The 17,437-nt window shown below is 54.6% G+C and overlaps 4 protein-coding genes across 4 annotated transcripts; 2 read left to right on the forward strand and 2 right to left on the reverse strand.

The window, feature by feature from the left end:
* Positions 1-5,759: 5,759 nt before the first annotated feature.
* Positions 5,760-7,582, reverse strand: V2A60_003406 (folic acid synthesis protein; the record flags this gene model as incomplete). Its single annotated transcript, XM_083254741.1, has 2 exons — positions 5,760-7,001; positions 7,160-7,582. The coding sequence occupies 2 exons, from the start codon at positions 7,580-7,582 to the stop codon at positions 5,760-5,762; spliced, it is 1,665 nt and encodes a 554-aa protein (XP_083110867.1).
* Positions 7,583-9,541: 1,959 nt separating this feature from the next.
* Positions 9,542-11,025, forward strand: V2A60_003407 (2-nitropropane dioxygenase; the record flags this gene model as incomplete). Its single annotated transcript, XM_083254742.1, has 3 exons — positions 9,542-9,554; positions 9,658-9,919; positions 10,161-11,025. 3 exons carry the CDS (start codon positions 9,542-9,544, stop codon positions 11,023-11,025), a joined length of 1,140 nt encoding a protein of 379 aa, XP_083110868.1.
* Positions 11,026-12,220: 1,195 nt separating this feature from the next.
* On the reverse strand, positions 12,221-13,786 carry V2A60_003408 (ADP-ribosylation factor GTPase-activating protein; the record flags this gene model as incomplete). Its single annotated transcript, XM_083254743.1, has 3 exons — positions 12,221-12,558; positions 12,626-13,646; positions 13,715-13,786. 3 exons carry the CDS (start codon positions 13,784-13,786, stop codon positions 12,221-12,223), a joined length of 1,431 nt encoding a protein of 476 aa, XP_083110869.1.
* A 436-nt stretch (positions 13,787-14,222) lies between these two features.
* Positions 14,223-15,107, forward strand: V2A60_003409 (protein tim21; the record flags this gene model as incomplete). The annotated part of the gene is made up of 4 exons (XM_083254744.1): positions 14,223-14,489; positions 14,564-14,748; positions 14,811-14,823; positions 14,916-15,107. 4 exons carry the CDS (start codon positions 14,223-14,225, stop codon positions 15,105-15,107), a joined length of 657 nt encoding a protein of 218 aa, XP_083110870.1.
* Between the last annotated feature and the right edge of the window lie 2,330 nt (positions 15,108-17,437).

Consider the following 17,437-nt stretch of genomic DNA (forward strand, 5'->3'; position numbering starts at 1 on the left):
TTGCGCACCTTCTCATCCATTCTCCTCTCTTCTCATTCTCTCCGTCATGTTACTTTTTCATATTCCTTTTCTCTTTTGCATGGGCGAATACTCCCCTTTGCGATGTTTTGAGTACATTTGACAAGCAAAAAAGCTGCAAAGTCTGGGACGCATGGGTTGGTGCGGGCATTATACCAAAGTCCTCAAACAGCATGGGCAAAGAAACAACACAAAAACAGTGTCAGATTCGACAGCCCTCGGCGTTTTCTTTTTTGTGGCCGGGGGGTAGGGGTTTCGCCGTCATCGTCGTCGTCGTCGTCTTTTTTTTTTAGCACAAGCCCGCCTGGCTTGTAAGGCTTTTCGTCCTTTATTCGTTAAGTTATCTTTTTCCATTCTTCCTTAGCTTTGCTCTTGCATTCAACGGCCGATACCATATACACCGGGAGTTCTTAATTTAATTAGAATATGACACAATTCTTTCAAAAAAATCCGCAAATTTGCTGCCGTGACTCTTGTTTGCCTTTTCACTAACTACCACCTCGCCATGTCTTTGTCGACGGCTCTTTTCCCCAGCGATAGTAGCCACTCTCTAGCGCCTCCCCTTGTCACAATCGAATTTCCTGTTTTCCGTCATTCTCACCGACCCCAAAAATCCCCGGGCTTTGTTGTTATGTGTGTGTGTGTGGGTGGGTGGGTGGGGGAGGGAGTGTCTCTTTTTTTGTTTTCCTCCATTCTCCCTCTCTCTCTCTCTTTCGCCACTTGCTGCCTTGTCTAGTCTCTCGTTTTAGTGCAGACGACCGCCGTCGCACAAGATGTGTGCAACGAAGGTAATCGACAATCACTTGCAGAGGCTTTTGTGGCGGGCGGACGGGCGGGCATGGATGAAGAGAGGACACGCAAGATGTGTGTGAGTGTTGTACGCCCGGCCCGAGCCACCACCACCACCACCACCAAGCTGGAAGAAAAAGCCCAAGCAAACAAAACCAGAAAAAAAGAAGGAAAATGAACGGAGAATGTACCTTTTACTGCGCTAATTTGTTCTTTCAAGCGGGGGAGAAACAAGCTCATATTTCTTTTTTCCCCAATTCTATTTGACCTCCGTCGAATCCACCAAAGATGCTGCTGTGTGGCTCGGTGTAGCAAAGCGAGGAGAGCCAGAGCGAGAGAGAGGGAGAGAGAGAGAGAGATAGAGAGAGAGACCGAACGTTGAGCAGGGTTTGACTTTGGGTGGCTGGTTGCTTTGCGTTGCGTTGCGTCGCGTTACGGTTCTGACGTGCGTTGCAGCGCTGGCCGGATTTACAAGTACATGGAGGTTTTTTTTTTTTTTTTTGGAAAAGTGTATTATTGCTTTTTACTTTCATCCATGGATTCTCCAAAGCAGTATGGGTCGCTTGCTTGATTCCCCCCCCTGTCAAGTCTAATAATAATACCCAAATGTCTTTGATGTTCGGTGCTGCCCACTCACTGCTCTACTTTTCTGTAGAGTTTTTGGTATAGACGAGATGCAAGCACACCCGGCGGAGTGCAACATTTTCCCCATCACCTTTTGTCGGTGTATAGGACAAAGAAAACGGCAAAGGCCCGAGATTTGGGACCACCCCCTCCATCGGCTGCAGAAGCACAAGAATCATGGGAGTCGGTTTACATGCCGCACGGCTGGCCACGTCTTTGGGCATCTCTCTTTCGTACTTGCCCGAATCTTGGGAGATTCAGGCTGCTAATGAACCGGCCGCTTTATTGCAAAGCCAAGCAAAACAGCCAATTCCAACCAGAAACACAGTGGGCGAATGTGACCGTCGTTTCTCACACAGACTAGGTGTTTGCACCTAATCTACTGTGTTCAAAATGTACGTACTGAGTAGAGTTGGGAAACAAAGCGCCTGGAGGATACCAACGTATATCCACGCCCCCCCCGCCTGGCCGCCGGCACTCTCCAACTCTGACCACTTCCCCTGGCATTGGTACGTGCAGCCCTGCTGCATCTTGCATGACTCCTGCTGCTGAGGTGTGGTCCTCCCTCATTTGTCATGCACCGTCACGTTAGGGGCCGAGCATCTCGGGTGGGACGGGCAGGGAAAAGGAGCCTCTATCCCTCTCTGTCAATCTCTGTGTGGGCTCACAAGAGTGTGAGAACAAATCGTCACAGATCCTAACATCGGGCGCGAGGATCGAGGGGGGAGGCTGCCGAAACGACCTGTCGCATAGCACAAACAACGGTTTTCTTCTTTTTATAGAGAGATCAGGTTCTCGGGAGTGTATGACAAGTGCTGGGAAAGGATACTCGTGGTGGGTAGCGGAGCTGCCTGACATCAGATCTCTCTTGTGTTTAGGCATTGAGCAGACGCCAGCACGTCGAAATTGTCATGAGGAAATGGCCCGTGTGGGGAAGCATTAGGAGCTTCTTTTTCTTCCCCCTCCTCTTCTTCTTTTTGTTTTTTGTTTTTTGTTTTCACCCCCCATTTTATTGTCAATATTCTTTCAGCGACGTCTTGCGCGGCTGAAACCTCTCTACGTGGGAGAGGCGGCTTGAACGGATGCAGCTATGATGACATGGCCATCGGACAGGCTGTTCGGCATTGCAATTCATTTGTCCGAGATGCGTGCGTGACCATCAAAGGCTTTCTCGTGCTACGATGCAATTAGGCATCTGGTGCGCCCTCATCGCGGTTCTAGTCTGGGTGATATCGGCTAGCGATGGGCTTCTAATTTGCATCCACGCTGCAACAAGGTCATCTGGCGCAAGTGCCCGAGACGTGAAGCTATCGTGCCAGCGAAGCAGTGATGCTGGTGGTTCCAACTCTGTCGAGTAGAACTGCCCTCAGCTACACCCTCACTCGCAAGGCTGATTGCTGCCGTTCTGTCCTGAAATTCCCGCGGCCCCTGTCCTCGAAACTGGAGGAGCTTCTGTCTCTAGCATGATGCGGGCAGGCAAAGCACAGCAGGCTATTACGTCGAGAATCTTGGTACCCGGGGTTGCACAGCATGTAATCTACCGTCATCAGAGCCCTGCTTCGCTTCGTCTGCGATGCGTTGGCAGGTGATCACTGAGTCAGGCTGTTGCAAGTTACACCAACCTCGGACTTCGCGCCTACCCAAGAGGTCCTTCAATCTAGATGCCATCATGCTCGTCTCCGCTGGAGTGTTTTGCAAGATCCGTGTCCGACCCAGACCCGTCGCCCTCGCTCTCCAAGAGTGACTCCTTCCAGCAAAACGGGTTCGTGTCGGTACCACGGCTAGCTGCATTGCAAATAGCGGTGCTGCTGCGCCCGCAACGCGTATTTCAGCTCGTCACACCGAGTAGAGAAGAGCAGCAAGGGCTTGGGGGGTTGGGGAGGGGTGGCGAGACGGAAGAAGAAAAGGGCTAAACCTGCATAATTGACTGCCTATTGTAGTCTCTTGCAGATGCAAGACTGCCTCGCGCCCGTTTCATTGGGCTGAAGGGAAGAAAGATTTGGTGTGAGTGGGACAATCGACGCCGTCGGTCTGCTTGAGCGGCAGTCGACCCTCAGTCGACCAGCGGGCGTCTGAACGGGAATACGTTCTCCACCGGCCCTGGTCAAAGTTTGGAACTGACGAGAGCTCATGGGTCAAAGAAAAGCTGCAGATCCAAAGAAGGAGACTTTACGCCCTTCCACGTGTTGATGGTGTTACACGACTGGCCCAGCCCTAGCATCCAGCGGCCACTGGCCCCTCACCGGGGGGGGAGGAGGATGTGCTTTTTTTTTTGAGATGAGATTTAAATTGGGCACACGGCGTAGGAGCAGACTCCTTGCTCTGTCCCCTGGTCCTTGGTCTCTTGGTGGCTGTTGCAACGGTTCGCGTGCGCCATGGTTCAGCGTTTTGCACCTGGCTGAGGGTCTTTCGTGGAGGAAACCTCCTTCGCGCGGACTTGGCACTACTTCGTACCACGGGCACATTTGCCTAATCCAGAAGGCAGCATCAAAATGTCTTGCGGCGGGAGCGTTGTCATGGCGAACGCCACCAGCTTCATGACCTCCAGGCGGAACTGCACCCGCGGCCGCTTTCGCAAAGGTTGACGCGAGGAGGACATGAAAGCGACGATATGCTATGAGAAACCAGGGAGAAGGATGCCTGGGGGATCCCGGGTCCGAGGTTCCAGAACCGCATCTTGTACAAGATATCCCGAGACCTGTATGCACGAGTATAATGAGATGAAAAAACCCCGACTTTGAAGAGAGAGTCAAAGGAAGTTGCAGACATGACGCCGTGTGGCGCCTTCTGCGCATGCAACCAATTCCAGCCACACACAACGACTAAGCCTCCTCCCCGCACACCCTAGTCGGCCGGCCAGTCGTCCGGCCTGTCGGCCGGCCTTTGACGCAACCCCGGTCAAGCCTCCTTATGCAGGCCTTCACCGGTGATCAGCAACTGACCTCTGATTCGTCAAATCCTACAGCCAACTGGTCCGGATCGTCTGCCATATTGCCCTTTTATTTCTTTTTTTTTTTTCCCTCTTTTTTTTTGCGTTTGTTTTAAACGTACCGGGCCCACCAGCCGGAGGGCAGGCGGCGGAGACCAGGGAGGGACCCTGCGATTCCATCAAAGAGCGCAATGACGCCAGAACAATGCACGTATGTAGGTCGTTTTTCTTTTCTTTTCTTCTTTTTTTTTTGCTGTGCCCTCTCCACGGAGAAAGAAAAGTATCGGTGACAAAGGGCAGCAAGGTCTAAAACAAAGCCCGCCGCCCCCTTGGCAGGTGCTGCCCGCCCCCTCCCGCAACCCCCTCTTTGGGAGAGCCAGGAAAGAAGAGAGGGGAATTCTGACGGCGAAGGGCGGAGAGGCAGAGAGATGATGGGGAGGCCCCTGGAAAGAGGGTGTGGTTGTAGATGAACTCAAGGGAGAAGGAGGGGCGTGCTGCTAGACGCAAAGCAGGCAAAACGGCGATGTCTGTCGATGGCCTCTCGTATCAAAGAGATGTGTCAGGAAGCAAATTCGCCCCCCACGGCTTCATTCCAGAAACAATATTTCCAAGTCAGCCGGGATGGGGGGGCCTGATATTAACCCGCGGCCGGCGGAAAGGATACATAATTAGGCGCTAAAGGCCCTTCCCGTTGTTGCTCAAGTAGACATGATATCTGTGCGACACACCATGAAGGTTTTTTCGGCCGTATCTATTCTACAGAGTTGAAATATGGACGGAATACTCCGGACATGAGGAATAACAAGGCTGCGCCCAATATTCTCGCACTCCGAGCAGGCCGTTACACAGCATGCGCCAGCTCCGTGGTAAACCTGGTTCTTCCCTGTCCACACCTCACAACAGGTTTAGCGATAGCCGAACATCATAATGAACAGTAGTGAGGTTTAGCTTTGCATCATGAACCCCAATAAGCAGAATAAGAAAAAATAGATAAAGACGGATGAGATCATCTCCGGCCGCCACCGAAATGAAGGGGAGCAGTGACCATGACGCAGAGACCGCGGAAATCCCGCTCCTCCTCCACGACGCATACCACACACCCATCTGTTCAGAAAACGCTCATGGGAACTCCAATGAACCGGCCGCAAAGTATCTTTTGAAAAAGGTACATGAAATGACTTGAAATGATTGAACCCCTCGTAGACGCCGCCACCCACACACCTGCCGGGCTGCCTGCCTGCCGAAAGCGATGCCCGCCAACTAGAGCGGGTTCTTTCTCTCCGTTGTAGATTGCAACGCCACTTTTGGCTTTTGTTCTTCCCAGTGTTCGCAAGCAGACGGCGCGGTGCGCGCTCACAGAGGCGTTCAGACAGACGAGACGATCACTTTCCAAAAGGGCCTAGACCCTCCTCCAGATGGCATCCGACATGGTAGCGACGGCCGCCATCGGCTCCACGTCGTGGACCCGGACAACATCTGCTCCTCCCTGTACAGCGGCGGCCACGGTCGCCGCGGTGCCCCAGGTGCGCGCCGCGGGGTCCTCGACGCCGGTCGCCTGGCCGACGAAGGTCTTGCGGCTGGCGCCGACGAGCCAGGGCAGGCCCTCGAGGCCGGGCCAGGCGCGCAGCTCGTCGAGGCGGCGCAGCAGCTCGAGGTTGTGCGCGGCCGTCTTGGCGAAGCCCAGGCCCGGGTCGAGCACGATGCGCCAGCGCCGGATGCCCGCGGTCTCGGCGGCGGCGACACGGGCCCGCAACTCGGCGGCGACGGCGGGCACGACGCCGCCGTCGGGGTAGTCGGCGAGCTGGCTCATCGTGCGAGGGGTGCCGCGCATGTGCATCAGGCAGATGGTCGCACCCAGGCGGCCGACGGTGGCGAGCATGTCGGCGTCGAGCTGGCCCGCCGACACGTCGTTGATCATGTCGGCGCCGCGCTCGACGGCCTGCGCGGCGACGCCGGCGCGGTATGTGTCGACGCTGACGACGACGTCGCGACACGCGGGCATGCTCCGGATGAGCTCCACGGCGGGCAGCACGCGAGCGGCTTCCTCTTCCGGGGTGACTTCGGGGCGGCCGGGCGCGGTAGACTGGCCGCCGACATCAATGATGGTGGCACCGCCACGTACCATGCCGAGAATGGTCTCGGACAGGTCAGCTGCCGCATGCTTACCGCCATCGGAGAAGGAGTCGGGTGTGAGGTTGAGGATGGCCATCAGACGCGACGTGCGGTTGGGCGTCAAGGGCGTGAGTGGTGCGGCGCTGGCGGAGAGGCGGGTGACGCAGGTGAGAGGCTCGCCGACGGCAAGGTCGTTGAGGTAGTCTTGAACGAGCTTCCAAGGTTTGGAAGGGTCAATTGACTTGGAGGGGATGAGTCTAGGAGAGGGCAGCTGTGTCAGCGCGGGCAGAAGAATAGACGTGTATTGAGGAGAAACCAACTCGGATAGTGGCCGGAGAACGAATTCACGTTCAGGAATGCCGATATGAGGAACATTCAATCTATCATTTGATATCCTCTCATCGCCGTAGAGAAGAATGTCGAGGTCAATGTTTCTCGGGCCTTTATCGATGAGCTTACGACGGCCGAGGTCCCTTTCTATGGACTGGAGCTCATCAAGCAGAGCCATTGGCCCCAGCTCAGTTTCAACCTGGGCCAGCAATAGCGCATTAGTTGTCGACGTAAACTAAAGAAGCTTTCGATCAGGTTTGAGAGGATGCCGTCTCTTACGAAGAGAGCCACGACGTGCGCGGCGGCAAACGCCGGGCGCCGCCCCCCTTCACGTCAGCCGAGCAGACACACACATACCTCACAGACGCCGTTCAGGAAGCGGTCTTGATCCGTCACGTACATTGGCTCCGTTTCCCAGAGGCTGCTCGTGCGTGTGACCTTGATGCCGCGCCTGTCCATCTCGTTGCAGGCGCGCTCAATCTCGGCAACGCGATCCCCCAAGTTGCCGCCGAGAGCAATGTATGCCGTCGTGGTGCGCTTGGCGCCTCGGCAGCCGCATCCTGCGTATGATCGGCGGCTATGTCTCCTTCCAGACGCCGCAAGAAAAGGCATCTCAGTCAGAGATGGACGAGAGCACGCGGCGGTCGATGGAAGCACAGCAATGCGGGCGGCTCGGGAGGAGGTGACGGTGCGAGGCGCGCCGGCACAACGGCCAGCGTCGACGCGGGCAGAGGGCCGAGCAGCGCGGGCGAGCACTCCCGAGACTAGCCTGGGATGCATGATGGCGGGGGATATTAGACGGCGACGAGTCCCTGGCCGCGCGTTATGGGCGCATCGCAAGTCTGTTGGATGAGCTGGTGGTTGAAGCGGCCGGCGACTGCGGAGCAGGAATTTTTCTGGAGGCGCCAACAGGCGGGCGGCAAATGGCCATTCTCCGTCTGGACGACGGGGTTGTGGCAGGCCAAGTTGCCACAGAGCCCTTGCACTTTTGCCCGGTCGTGATCATTTACATTGTATACAATAAAAGGTCCTTATCCGTGTTTCCCATTGCCTACTGCCAGCAGAAAGACGAGCCGCGCGCTGTCTCAATACCGCCGGCGCAAAGCCCGCTGGCTGCGACTTGAGTCGGTACTTGCATAGTGCGTGACATTTGGGTGCAAAACAAGGTACCGCGGGGCGCGGGCCAGGCAGAGGCCGCAGAGCAGCCGGGGAATTGGCGCTACGGGCTCTGGTGGCCTATCACGAGCCAGCTCAGATGCCGCCGAATCCTTGCTTGCGAATCACGGCTACAGGTACGGAGTAGAGAGAGAACACACAGGCAAACAGATGCCTGGTATCTCGAAAATGGGGATATAGTTGCGACGATCGGGCTCGCGGATGCGGCAAGTCCGAGCGGACGTAGTCGGCGAGACGAGATGCGGGTTCAAAGATTTGGGGTAGAAGGGGGAGGGGAGGCAAGCCGGGGAGACTTGTTTATCAATCAGTAGGTAGTACTCGGTAGCGTGGGCGGCCGATGCATGTAAATTCAACCGGGCCAGTCTGGCCGTGGTGGGTGAGTTGGATGACGGTGGATTAGCTACCTTGTCGGCCTGATTCGCCTTGAGACGGGAGATGGGATGCTTGTGACAGCGCCATGGCCGCCGACCGGAAGGGCCTGGGTGGTAAGTACCTACACTGCTACAGTATGTACACAGGCAAATTAGTCGTGTGCCTGGGGAGATATAACCGGCGGCAACCCATCCAAACTTTAGTGGCTATATGTGCTGGAACGAGGGGGGGGGGGGGGGGGGGGGCGGGCGGGGAGCAACGAGAGCCGCTGTTGGGTAAATCTGTACAGAGCAGCTACTGCCCCGCGGGGTGATCTAGTCGGCCACCTAGGAACCAACTTCAGAACTGCCTTGCCACGGTCAGAGAGTGCTACTGATACCAGTAAAGCAGGAAAAGGGAGAAGAGAGGAAAAGTCACAGCTCCTGTAGTCCAAACAATGAAATCGAGGCTCACAATAATAATCAGAATGCTACTTGCCGGACACGCTCAACCGTCTGCTGATTACTCTACCATTCCTCTACTTGGCCCAGCCCCATGCTCCATGCTACTTATGCTCCATGGACACCAATTCCGGTCGTCGCGCCGTCGCTGTCCGCCGTCCCTCGGCATCTGTCTTTTCTACCCCAGATTGTATGGGGGCTTTCTCACAGGTGCCGCTACTGCTGCGACTACTACTTACCAAGTACTGCTGGTACTGATGTTACTGGACTGCTGTTGCTACCCACCGAGTATCCGTACTGCTGCCCTCATCAGGCCCCCGTAAACCCGCTTCCCCACCCTCAGCTCCCCCGTACAGTGGCTTCAGTCGCTGCCCTTGGCGCCTTTACAGTGGTCTACCGCCAACTGCTCAGTACCTGCACCAAAACTCCAACTTGCCTATATCCTACAGCGCTCGTTGCCCCACTATTCTCCTTGTGGTGGCTGCCAACCTTCCGAGCTCGTGCCTCGGCTCATTCTGCTTCCCCGGCGACACTCCGCGCATCCAGAAATCCGTTATTAGACTTGCCGCCTGCGCCTCTCGTCTCATTCTCTCTTCCCTTCTTCTCCATCCATCTTTTCTTGTTCATACATCTATCCCTCTCCTCCCTTCTCCCTCTCCAAGGCAATCTTGACACCTCTCGTCGTCGTTGCTTCTCCCTCCCTTCGTCTTCCTACAAATCACACACGTCATCACAAAGACAACCATTCACAATGGCTTCTCCTCGTACGTTGTCGGCTCCATGCCTGCCGAGCCACCTCGGCTGCCTCCGAGGCCTCTCTACTCGGCTCCCAAAACGTTGCTAACCATGGCTTTCTCCTCTCTACAGAGCAGATCCGCACTCCCATCACCGATCTTTTCAAGATCAAGCACCCCATCCTGCTTGCCGGCATGAACGTCGCTGCCGGTCCCAAGCTGGCTGCCGCCGTCACCAACGCCGGCGGTCTCGGTGTTATTGGTGGTGTCGGCTACACCCCCGACATGCTCAAGGAGCAGATCTCCGAGCTCAAGGAGTACCTCGACGACAAGAACGCTCCTTTCGGTGTCGACCTGCTTCTCCCCCAGGTCGGTGGTAGCGCCCGTAAGACCAAGTAAGCAAAGACAAAAAAAAAACCCAATCCGCACACCAGCAGCCCGCAAGACGAAACACTCCAGTCTCTACGCCAAAGCCTCCTACGCTAGTTCAAGAGCCCAGTCACATGCGCATGCACTCGACTGCGTGCGCGATAAGTGTGGCTGCATAAGCGCAAGGCTGAGAGAGGCTGGTGATGTCACAAGACGATACGCTTAAAGTCAGCCAGCATTTTACTAACATGCATTTCCTCTGCGCAGCGTCGACTACACCAAGGGCAAGCTCGACGAGCTCGTCGACATCATCATCGAGTCCGGCGCCAAGCTCTTCGTCTCCGCCGTCGGTGTCCCCCCCAAGCACGTCGTCGACCGCCTGCACAAGGCCGGTATCCTCTACATGAACATGATTGGCCACGTCAAGCACGTCAAGAAGTGCATCGACATTGGCGTCGACATCATCTGCGCCCAGGGCGGCGAGGGTGGTGGCCACACCGGTGACACTCCCACCACGGTGCTCATCCCCGCCGTCGTCGAGGCGGCCAAGAACGCCAAGTCCCCCCTCACCGGCGGACCCGTCCAGATCATCGCCGCCGGCGGTATTCACAACGGCCAGCTGCTCGCCGCCTCTCTCATGATGGGCGCCACCGGCGTCTGGGTCGGCACCCGCTTCATCCTGACCGACGAGGCTGGCGCCCCCAAGGTCCACAAGGAGGCCGTCAAGAACGCCGGCCACGACGACAACATCCGCACCATCATCTTCACCGGCCGCCCTATGCGCGTCCACAACAACCCCTACATCAACAACTGGGAGACGGAGCGCCAGCAGGAGATGAAGGAGCTCGCCGCCAAGGGCACCATCCCCTACGAGGCCGACCTGGACAAGTTCATGGACGTCATCGACTCGGGCGACCAGAAGAAGATGGGCGAGGCCGCCAAGAAGATTGGCATCGAGGCCCTCTCCATTGACGAGGACGACGACCCCATCGACGCCTTCCGCCCTCTTCTCATGGGCAAGTGCGCCGCCGTCGTCACCGAGCAAAAGTCGGCCCGCGCCGTCATTGACGAGTTTGTCAACGACGCCGTCTCCTGGATGCAGCGTGGCAACAAGATGATTGCCAAGCTGTAAATTTGCATTTACAAGATTTTCAGATTTTAAAAAAACGACGGGTTGGAAGCATCTCCAATGATTTGGCCTCGGCGAGAGTCAGAAAGAGTAAAATCACTCCTGGCTCGGGTCTCTGGATGTTTTTTTTTCTATTTTATTTTTTCCTTTTGTCATATATCCTGTAGATTAGAAAGCATCTGAATAACGAATACAAAATCGGAAAAATCAAGACTCTTCACAAAGAAGAAAAAAACACATCGGACATGAATTGCCGTCTCTCCTCCAACTTGTCCGTGTCATATGCGGCCCGCTTGTTCGCTGTGATGGCACGTTCGCTCCTCACTGCCATTATTTAACATGTGATGCCGCCCGCCGCCTCCGCCGAGCCCATGTTGCCGAACCCCCCCCCCCCCCCCCTTGTCCCTTTTTCCCTTTTCTTTCCCCACACACAAAGGTGGCCACTCCGGAGTTGCCACCGCCCACCATCTCGCTCGCTCCGGGCACTTTGCCTTTTTCGAACACGGTTACCTGTGACAGAATGTTGAAGAAAAAAAAATAATAGTGGTGCGAAGGGAGGGACACATGGTGGGCCGGGGGGGGGGGGGGGGGGGCAGGTCAGAATATGGGGGAAGCGGGAAAAAAAGAGACAACTGGCCTCTTCCAAAAGCGCAGGCCAAATCGCCGAACCCTGTCTGTCACTCGTAGCCTTTTTTCGCTCCGAGGCATATAACCGTCATCTTGCTGCACCACCACGACATGAAACCTAACAATAGATGCCAATCAAAGCATAGTCTGATCGCAAATAAGACAAAAATGTTTTATCACGTTTTATCACGTCTTTAAAAAACAGTGCTCGGCTGTCACTTTGGCACTCCAATCAACTGATTTCATACGTTTTATTCAATGCAACACCTGCTTCATAATCACTTTTTTATATCTCCCGTCATCGTGTTTTCCCATTTCCAGCTCGATAAACTGAGAAAGACTAAGAAAGGATTCACCAAGAAAGAAAAGGGGAAAATCTTGCAAAATTATGAAAATGCTGCCGTTGCGTGTAGATCAAACTCACCCTCCGTCAGCCCCGATACCTCTATTGCCCCCAAGCCTTCCACTTATGTTATAGGCGCGCGTGCTCCCGCCTTTGTAATAATCCTGGTTTTTCCTCCCATTGACACACCTGAAATTTCCAGCGTCCAACACATGCTGCCGATGCAGCTTAGTTACCGAGATATTGGCGGATAGCACCTTGCAGGCGAGTCGCGCCCTCGCCGACCAGGTTGCTCAGATTCTCCAGGTCGTCGCTGGCCGTAATGCCAAATTTGCGCACAAAGTCCTTGGCAGCCGACTCCAAATCTCCGTACTCTTCCTCGGGCTCGTTTTCAGGGCGGCCAAAATAGGCGTTGGAGGAGATGGACGTTGCACCCTCGAAGCCTTGCAACCGCGTCTTGGCTTCGGCTTGCGAGTTGGGGTCGTAGGCTCCCTTGCCAAAGTATTCGTCTGACGAGATACCCTTCTGTGTGCCGAATTTGCTGCGGGCATAGTTATCAGAGTCATCTGAAAGTAGAAAAAGGGGTTAGCCAAGGCCCTTCAAGCGCAAAAGCTTTGCACTGCGTCAACTTACCAACAGCCTTGACAGGGCCAACAGAGCCGAAGCCACCGGCGTTCTTCTTCGTCTCCTTAGTGGCAGCAGCAGCCTTGGGGCCACCAATCTGACCAAAGCCAAGTCTAGCCACACCCATGCCGAGTCTTTCCACCTCGGCGTTCGACTTTTGTCGGGTATGTGATGAGCCGCCGCGCGCAGGGCTGACAGGAGTAGGTGAGATAATGGTAGCAGCGGAACCGGAATTAGCAGGCGCCTGCTCTTCCTCTGCATCAGGGTCGTATCCTAGCTTGGCGATGCGATCAGCCTCCTCCTTGGCCTTCTTCTCCGCCTCATCAAAGTCAATGACGTCGCCGGTGACCTTCTTGGCTCCAAGTTTCGTCGTCTTCTTAGCACCGAGCACGTTGGTCTTGCGGGTGGCGCCTGTGGTCGTTGTCTTTCTCAGAGCCGCAGAGGAGGTGCGACTAGTAGCGGGCTTGGCGTCCGCGGCAGCATCAGGCTTGGCCAGAGGCGACGCGGATCGAGAGCCATCCTTGGCAGCGTTGATGAAAGGCGAAGGCGTGCGGCCAACAACAGGAGGTGTGGCGGTACGTGAGATTGGAGGAGTAGGGCGCTTGATGGCTGGCTTGTCCCACGATGAGAAGAAGTCGTCGTCTGGCTCTCCGGCCGGCGTCGCGGAGGCATCATCAGCACCATCCGTGATGACGACCTCTTCGGGGTACGTTTGCGCATCCTTGGCGGCACGTCGCTTGAGCTCATCTTTGTATTTAGTGGCGGCATTGGACTGATATTTCGTTTTGGGGTCCTTGCTGTTGAGGGCAGCAGTACCGCCATTGGCGCGGAAGAACTTGGAAGCAGACTCATTGCCACCAACCTTCATCAATCGCAGCTGTTCCCATTGCCATTGATCGAGGTTCGTAGAGCGAACAAAGGAGATGTGGACACCGAGATTGCGGTGGTTCGAAGAGCAGTCGAGACACAGATAGATGCCGAAAGGTACAGATGTCCAGGTGGGGTTGTTTTGCCCGCAATCGAAGCAGGTCTAGTCGTAAACAAGAATCGTTAGCCATGGTTGCCATATTTATCTCTTGAGATGGAAAAACTACGGACCTTATTGGGCAGCTTGGACTTGAGCTTCTCGAAGATCTTGTGCGACTGCTGCTTAGTCGCTAGGCCACTCATCTTGGCGAAAGGAGAGCCTGAGTTGTTCGGTTGCAAACACTCGATCCTAGTCTGTTGAGCCGGCAGATGTGTGCTTGCGATGCTACAAGATGTGAAACGGGCACGCAGTGATCAAGGCAATTCGTTGGTCGCGCGTGGCGGACTGTCAGGACGGGATAAGGAGAATGGAGGTGAGAGCACGACGACAGGGAGCGGGCTATTTTGGTAAAGTGGCATGAAAGGAAATCGCCCCCCATCATTGGATGAGTGTTGGCCTACAACCCCACCCTCGAATTCTGCCGAGGGCGGTGGCGCGCAACAACCAGAATAGGCCTCGAATCAAACTGCAAGAGTAAAATGTTCCCAAGTTATTGGTAGCTGTGCGGTGCTACAACATCTAATGGTTTTTGCGCGCGCAAATTGTGTTTGAGGACATGTGCGCAAAAAATTGGACATTATGAAACCCGTCACCTCCCTTGTGGCCCTGCGCCCTGCGGCGAGCTTCCTCAGTGCCAACGGCGTACGCGTCTCGACAATTGCTCGATCGTACGCGACACAGAATACCCAAGGATCGACGCCTCTAGGACCGAAAAGACGAGGAGTGACGCCCTTCAACGATGATGGATATGTCCCATGGACGGAGCTTTCCATTCCCGAGAAAGCAGCTCGCGCCACTCAACAGAGCTTCAATTTTGGACTAGTCCTCGTTGGTCTCGTGCTCACAGTCAGTACTTTGTCAATTGCGAATTTCGCATCCTCGGGCCTCGCTGTGCATCGACACTCATCTTTTTTGGATAGGGCGGAGTTGGGTACCTGTTGTGGACAGACGTATTTTCGCCAAACAGCAAAACGGTGCAGTTCAACCGAGCCATCGACAAGATCAAGAAGGATGAGCGATGCATCGAACTTTTCGGCGATGCAAAGAAGATTCTCGCTCACGGCGAAGAGACGAACAATAAGTGGCAGCGCGCGCGACCTCTAGCGTATGTTGAATGTGACTGGCCGGACTGGGCGCCGTGATGCGTAAACTAATGCGGTTTCGCAGATCATCAGAGCGTGTAGATAAGCAGGGAGTCCATCACTTACTCTTGCACTTTCACGCGAGTACTATCTCGTCATCTCTTTAGCCTCTGGTCTAACAATGTCACAGGTCGAAGGCCCTCGCAACCATGGTGTGGCGCAAGTCCACATGGTCAAGCTTCCCGGACATTCCGATTATGAGTACAAGTACTTGTTTGTCGATGTCAAGGGCCACGCGCGCATCTACCTAGAAAATGCCGATGCCAACAGGTTTGACGCTGGCAAGAAGTCATTCACCATGTTTGGGGTCAAGTGGAACTGAAGCAGCATATGAGAACTTGTCTCGTCGGGTTCGCGTTTGCCCGTGGCCACCGACGACAAGCTCCCCTGTACAATTTGTATACTATTCCGAGCATCATGAGCAAATGCAGTATTTTGGCAAATCGGCATATGGGACGACCAGAGAGGAATCGAGTGAATATCATACAGCCAAGGCACTTTCTTGGATCGCCTCACATCAATAGGCCATCGCCAGATGCCACAATTGCCTGTGAGGTGCATTTTCTTGGTGTTTTAATGAATGTTAGCTCATATGACGTATGTTGCGCTTTGGAAGCTCTATTGTTGTGCCCATTTTGGCTCCTTTGGGCGTGTGTTGTCGATAGCCACAAAGGAGGTTGAATAGGATGTCAATAGAATTTCCAAAGCGCAACATACGTCATATGAGCTAACATTCATTAAAACACCAAGAAAATGCACCTCACAGGCAATTGTGGCATCTGGCGATGGCCTCAATTGGGGGCACCCACAACAATTTCAATGCTGATTTCCGTGCACATATACACGTCGGACTCTTCCTGTTAACACTTTAGTTGTAATTTATACAACAGCAACAGGTGGGAGAATGAATAGATACCCAAACGGTTCCGTCAGAGACAAGAAAGGTAGCTATCATATTGTCCCAATCGTGACGCGAGCCACTAACATGAAGTTCTGCCGACCCCATCGAAGACTATTGATTTTCAAGGACGCAGACAGATGGCCAGAGCAGTTGAACTAGTTCTTTGGCAGTCGCCGACTACTACGGGAGTCTGGTGCCCAATCTAACCCGGATGCCGTGTGACAATAGGGGGAGGGGCCATTCTGACGCTGTTCGCTGTTGGTCTGCCACCAACAGGCGTTTACCCACATACATGGAGGAGCATCGAGTCAAGACTACAAAACACAATTACCCTGTACATCACATGTCTTTGTTTCACGCAAAAGCCGCCTGGCAATTGAATTCCATTCTCCACGGTGGGGATTTGAATCCCCCACGCCACCCCCCGAAAGGAGCATCTATGCTATCGGAGATTCGACTACCTCTGACGGCATCCGAGCAAAGTCACCTACAGCACCGAGAATACTCGGGGCGACGGAAACCGTCGGAGGGTGTGAGAATAAAATCAAAAAGTAGGCACGATGGACGCGGAGTATGAGGCTCTGCGATAGGGCCCCAACCTCCTCCTCCTCCCCCGGTCCATGGAGAGATTTGGAGAGCGGGGAGGACAGGGGATTAGATGTTGACTGGGGGTTTTTGCGAGGAGAAAACTGGAGAGCGAGAGAGCGAGATACTGAGTACTGAGAATGAGAGTTGCGAAGATGGCATGTGAAACTGGTCATTGCGTCAGGAAAATGAAAAAGCACAGAGATACGATCCCGCCGTGCCCGCCATGTCAATGCCACAACCCCATTTGCGGATAAGACGGCCGAGCTCTCTCTGTTGGGGAACCGGGGGGCGGGTCACAAGCCTAGCGAAAAGCCTTGTGGCGATAGCCGAACGCGATATGGGCCGTGTACATGCTCTCTGCATTGCCCAAGGTTTGTTTTTTTTTTTTCTGGAAGGGGGGGGAGGGGGGCTTTGTTGAGCCTCATTTTTCCATGTTTTCGATGTACCTCGGCTATTGCTTTGGGCTCACACCAACAGCCTTTCCCCCTTCATCTGCGGCCAACGGCCACAACGCACGGCCCCCCGCAACCTAACGCCTTGTTGCTCTTTTCGGTAATTTAACCCCCCCCCCTCCCCCAAGGCGGGAAGGCTACTTAGAGAGACCTGGAAGGTTTAAAAAAAGGCAAAGAAAAGGAAATAACCGAATTCTATCTGATACTGATAGTAGAGTTTCTCGCGCCACGTGCGCCCGCGTTCCAAAGTAGTATTGGCCAACCGCCGGACTGTAGTCTGTCACAGACAATAAAGACGCCGAGCTAACCCCATGGGTCGACAAGTCGTTACTTTTAGATGAGTGAGGTTGTAGGGTGGCCAGTTGAGCCGAGGCACACAAAACGTCAAACACAAGTCCATGATCCCTACTTTTACGTGACTGCGATGGGGCAGTCGTGGGAAAGCATTCTGGTTCATCAGTACACACGCAAAGATACCGAGGGAGCCTGATGAGCTTTACAATGCTCAAAAGATTATCAACGAATTCCGCTGCTGCTCATCAAGTCGCAGGCTTATCGTAGTGATGCTTTGGCTCTTTGTAAGCCGCAAAGCCTCTTGCTGGACATGTTCAGGGGGCCAGGGGGGGGCGTTTTGCTGCTCGGCCATGATTCTATCAATACTTGTGTGTTGGTCATTGACATGTATAGGGTCGTGATAAATAAACGAGCGAC

The sequence above is a fragment of the Cordyceps javanica genome, chromosome 2 (genome assembly GCF_051103115.1).
Source record: "Cordyceps javanica chromosome 2, complete sequence".
Taxonomy (NCBI): domain Eukaryota; kingdom Fungi; phylum Ascomycota; class Sordariomycetes; order Hypocreales; family Cordycipitaceae; genus Cordyceps; species Cordyceps javanica.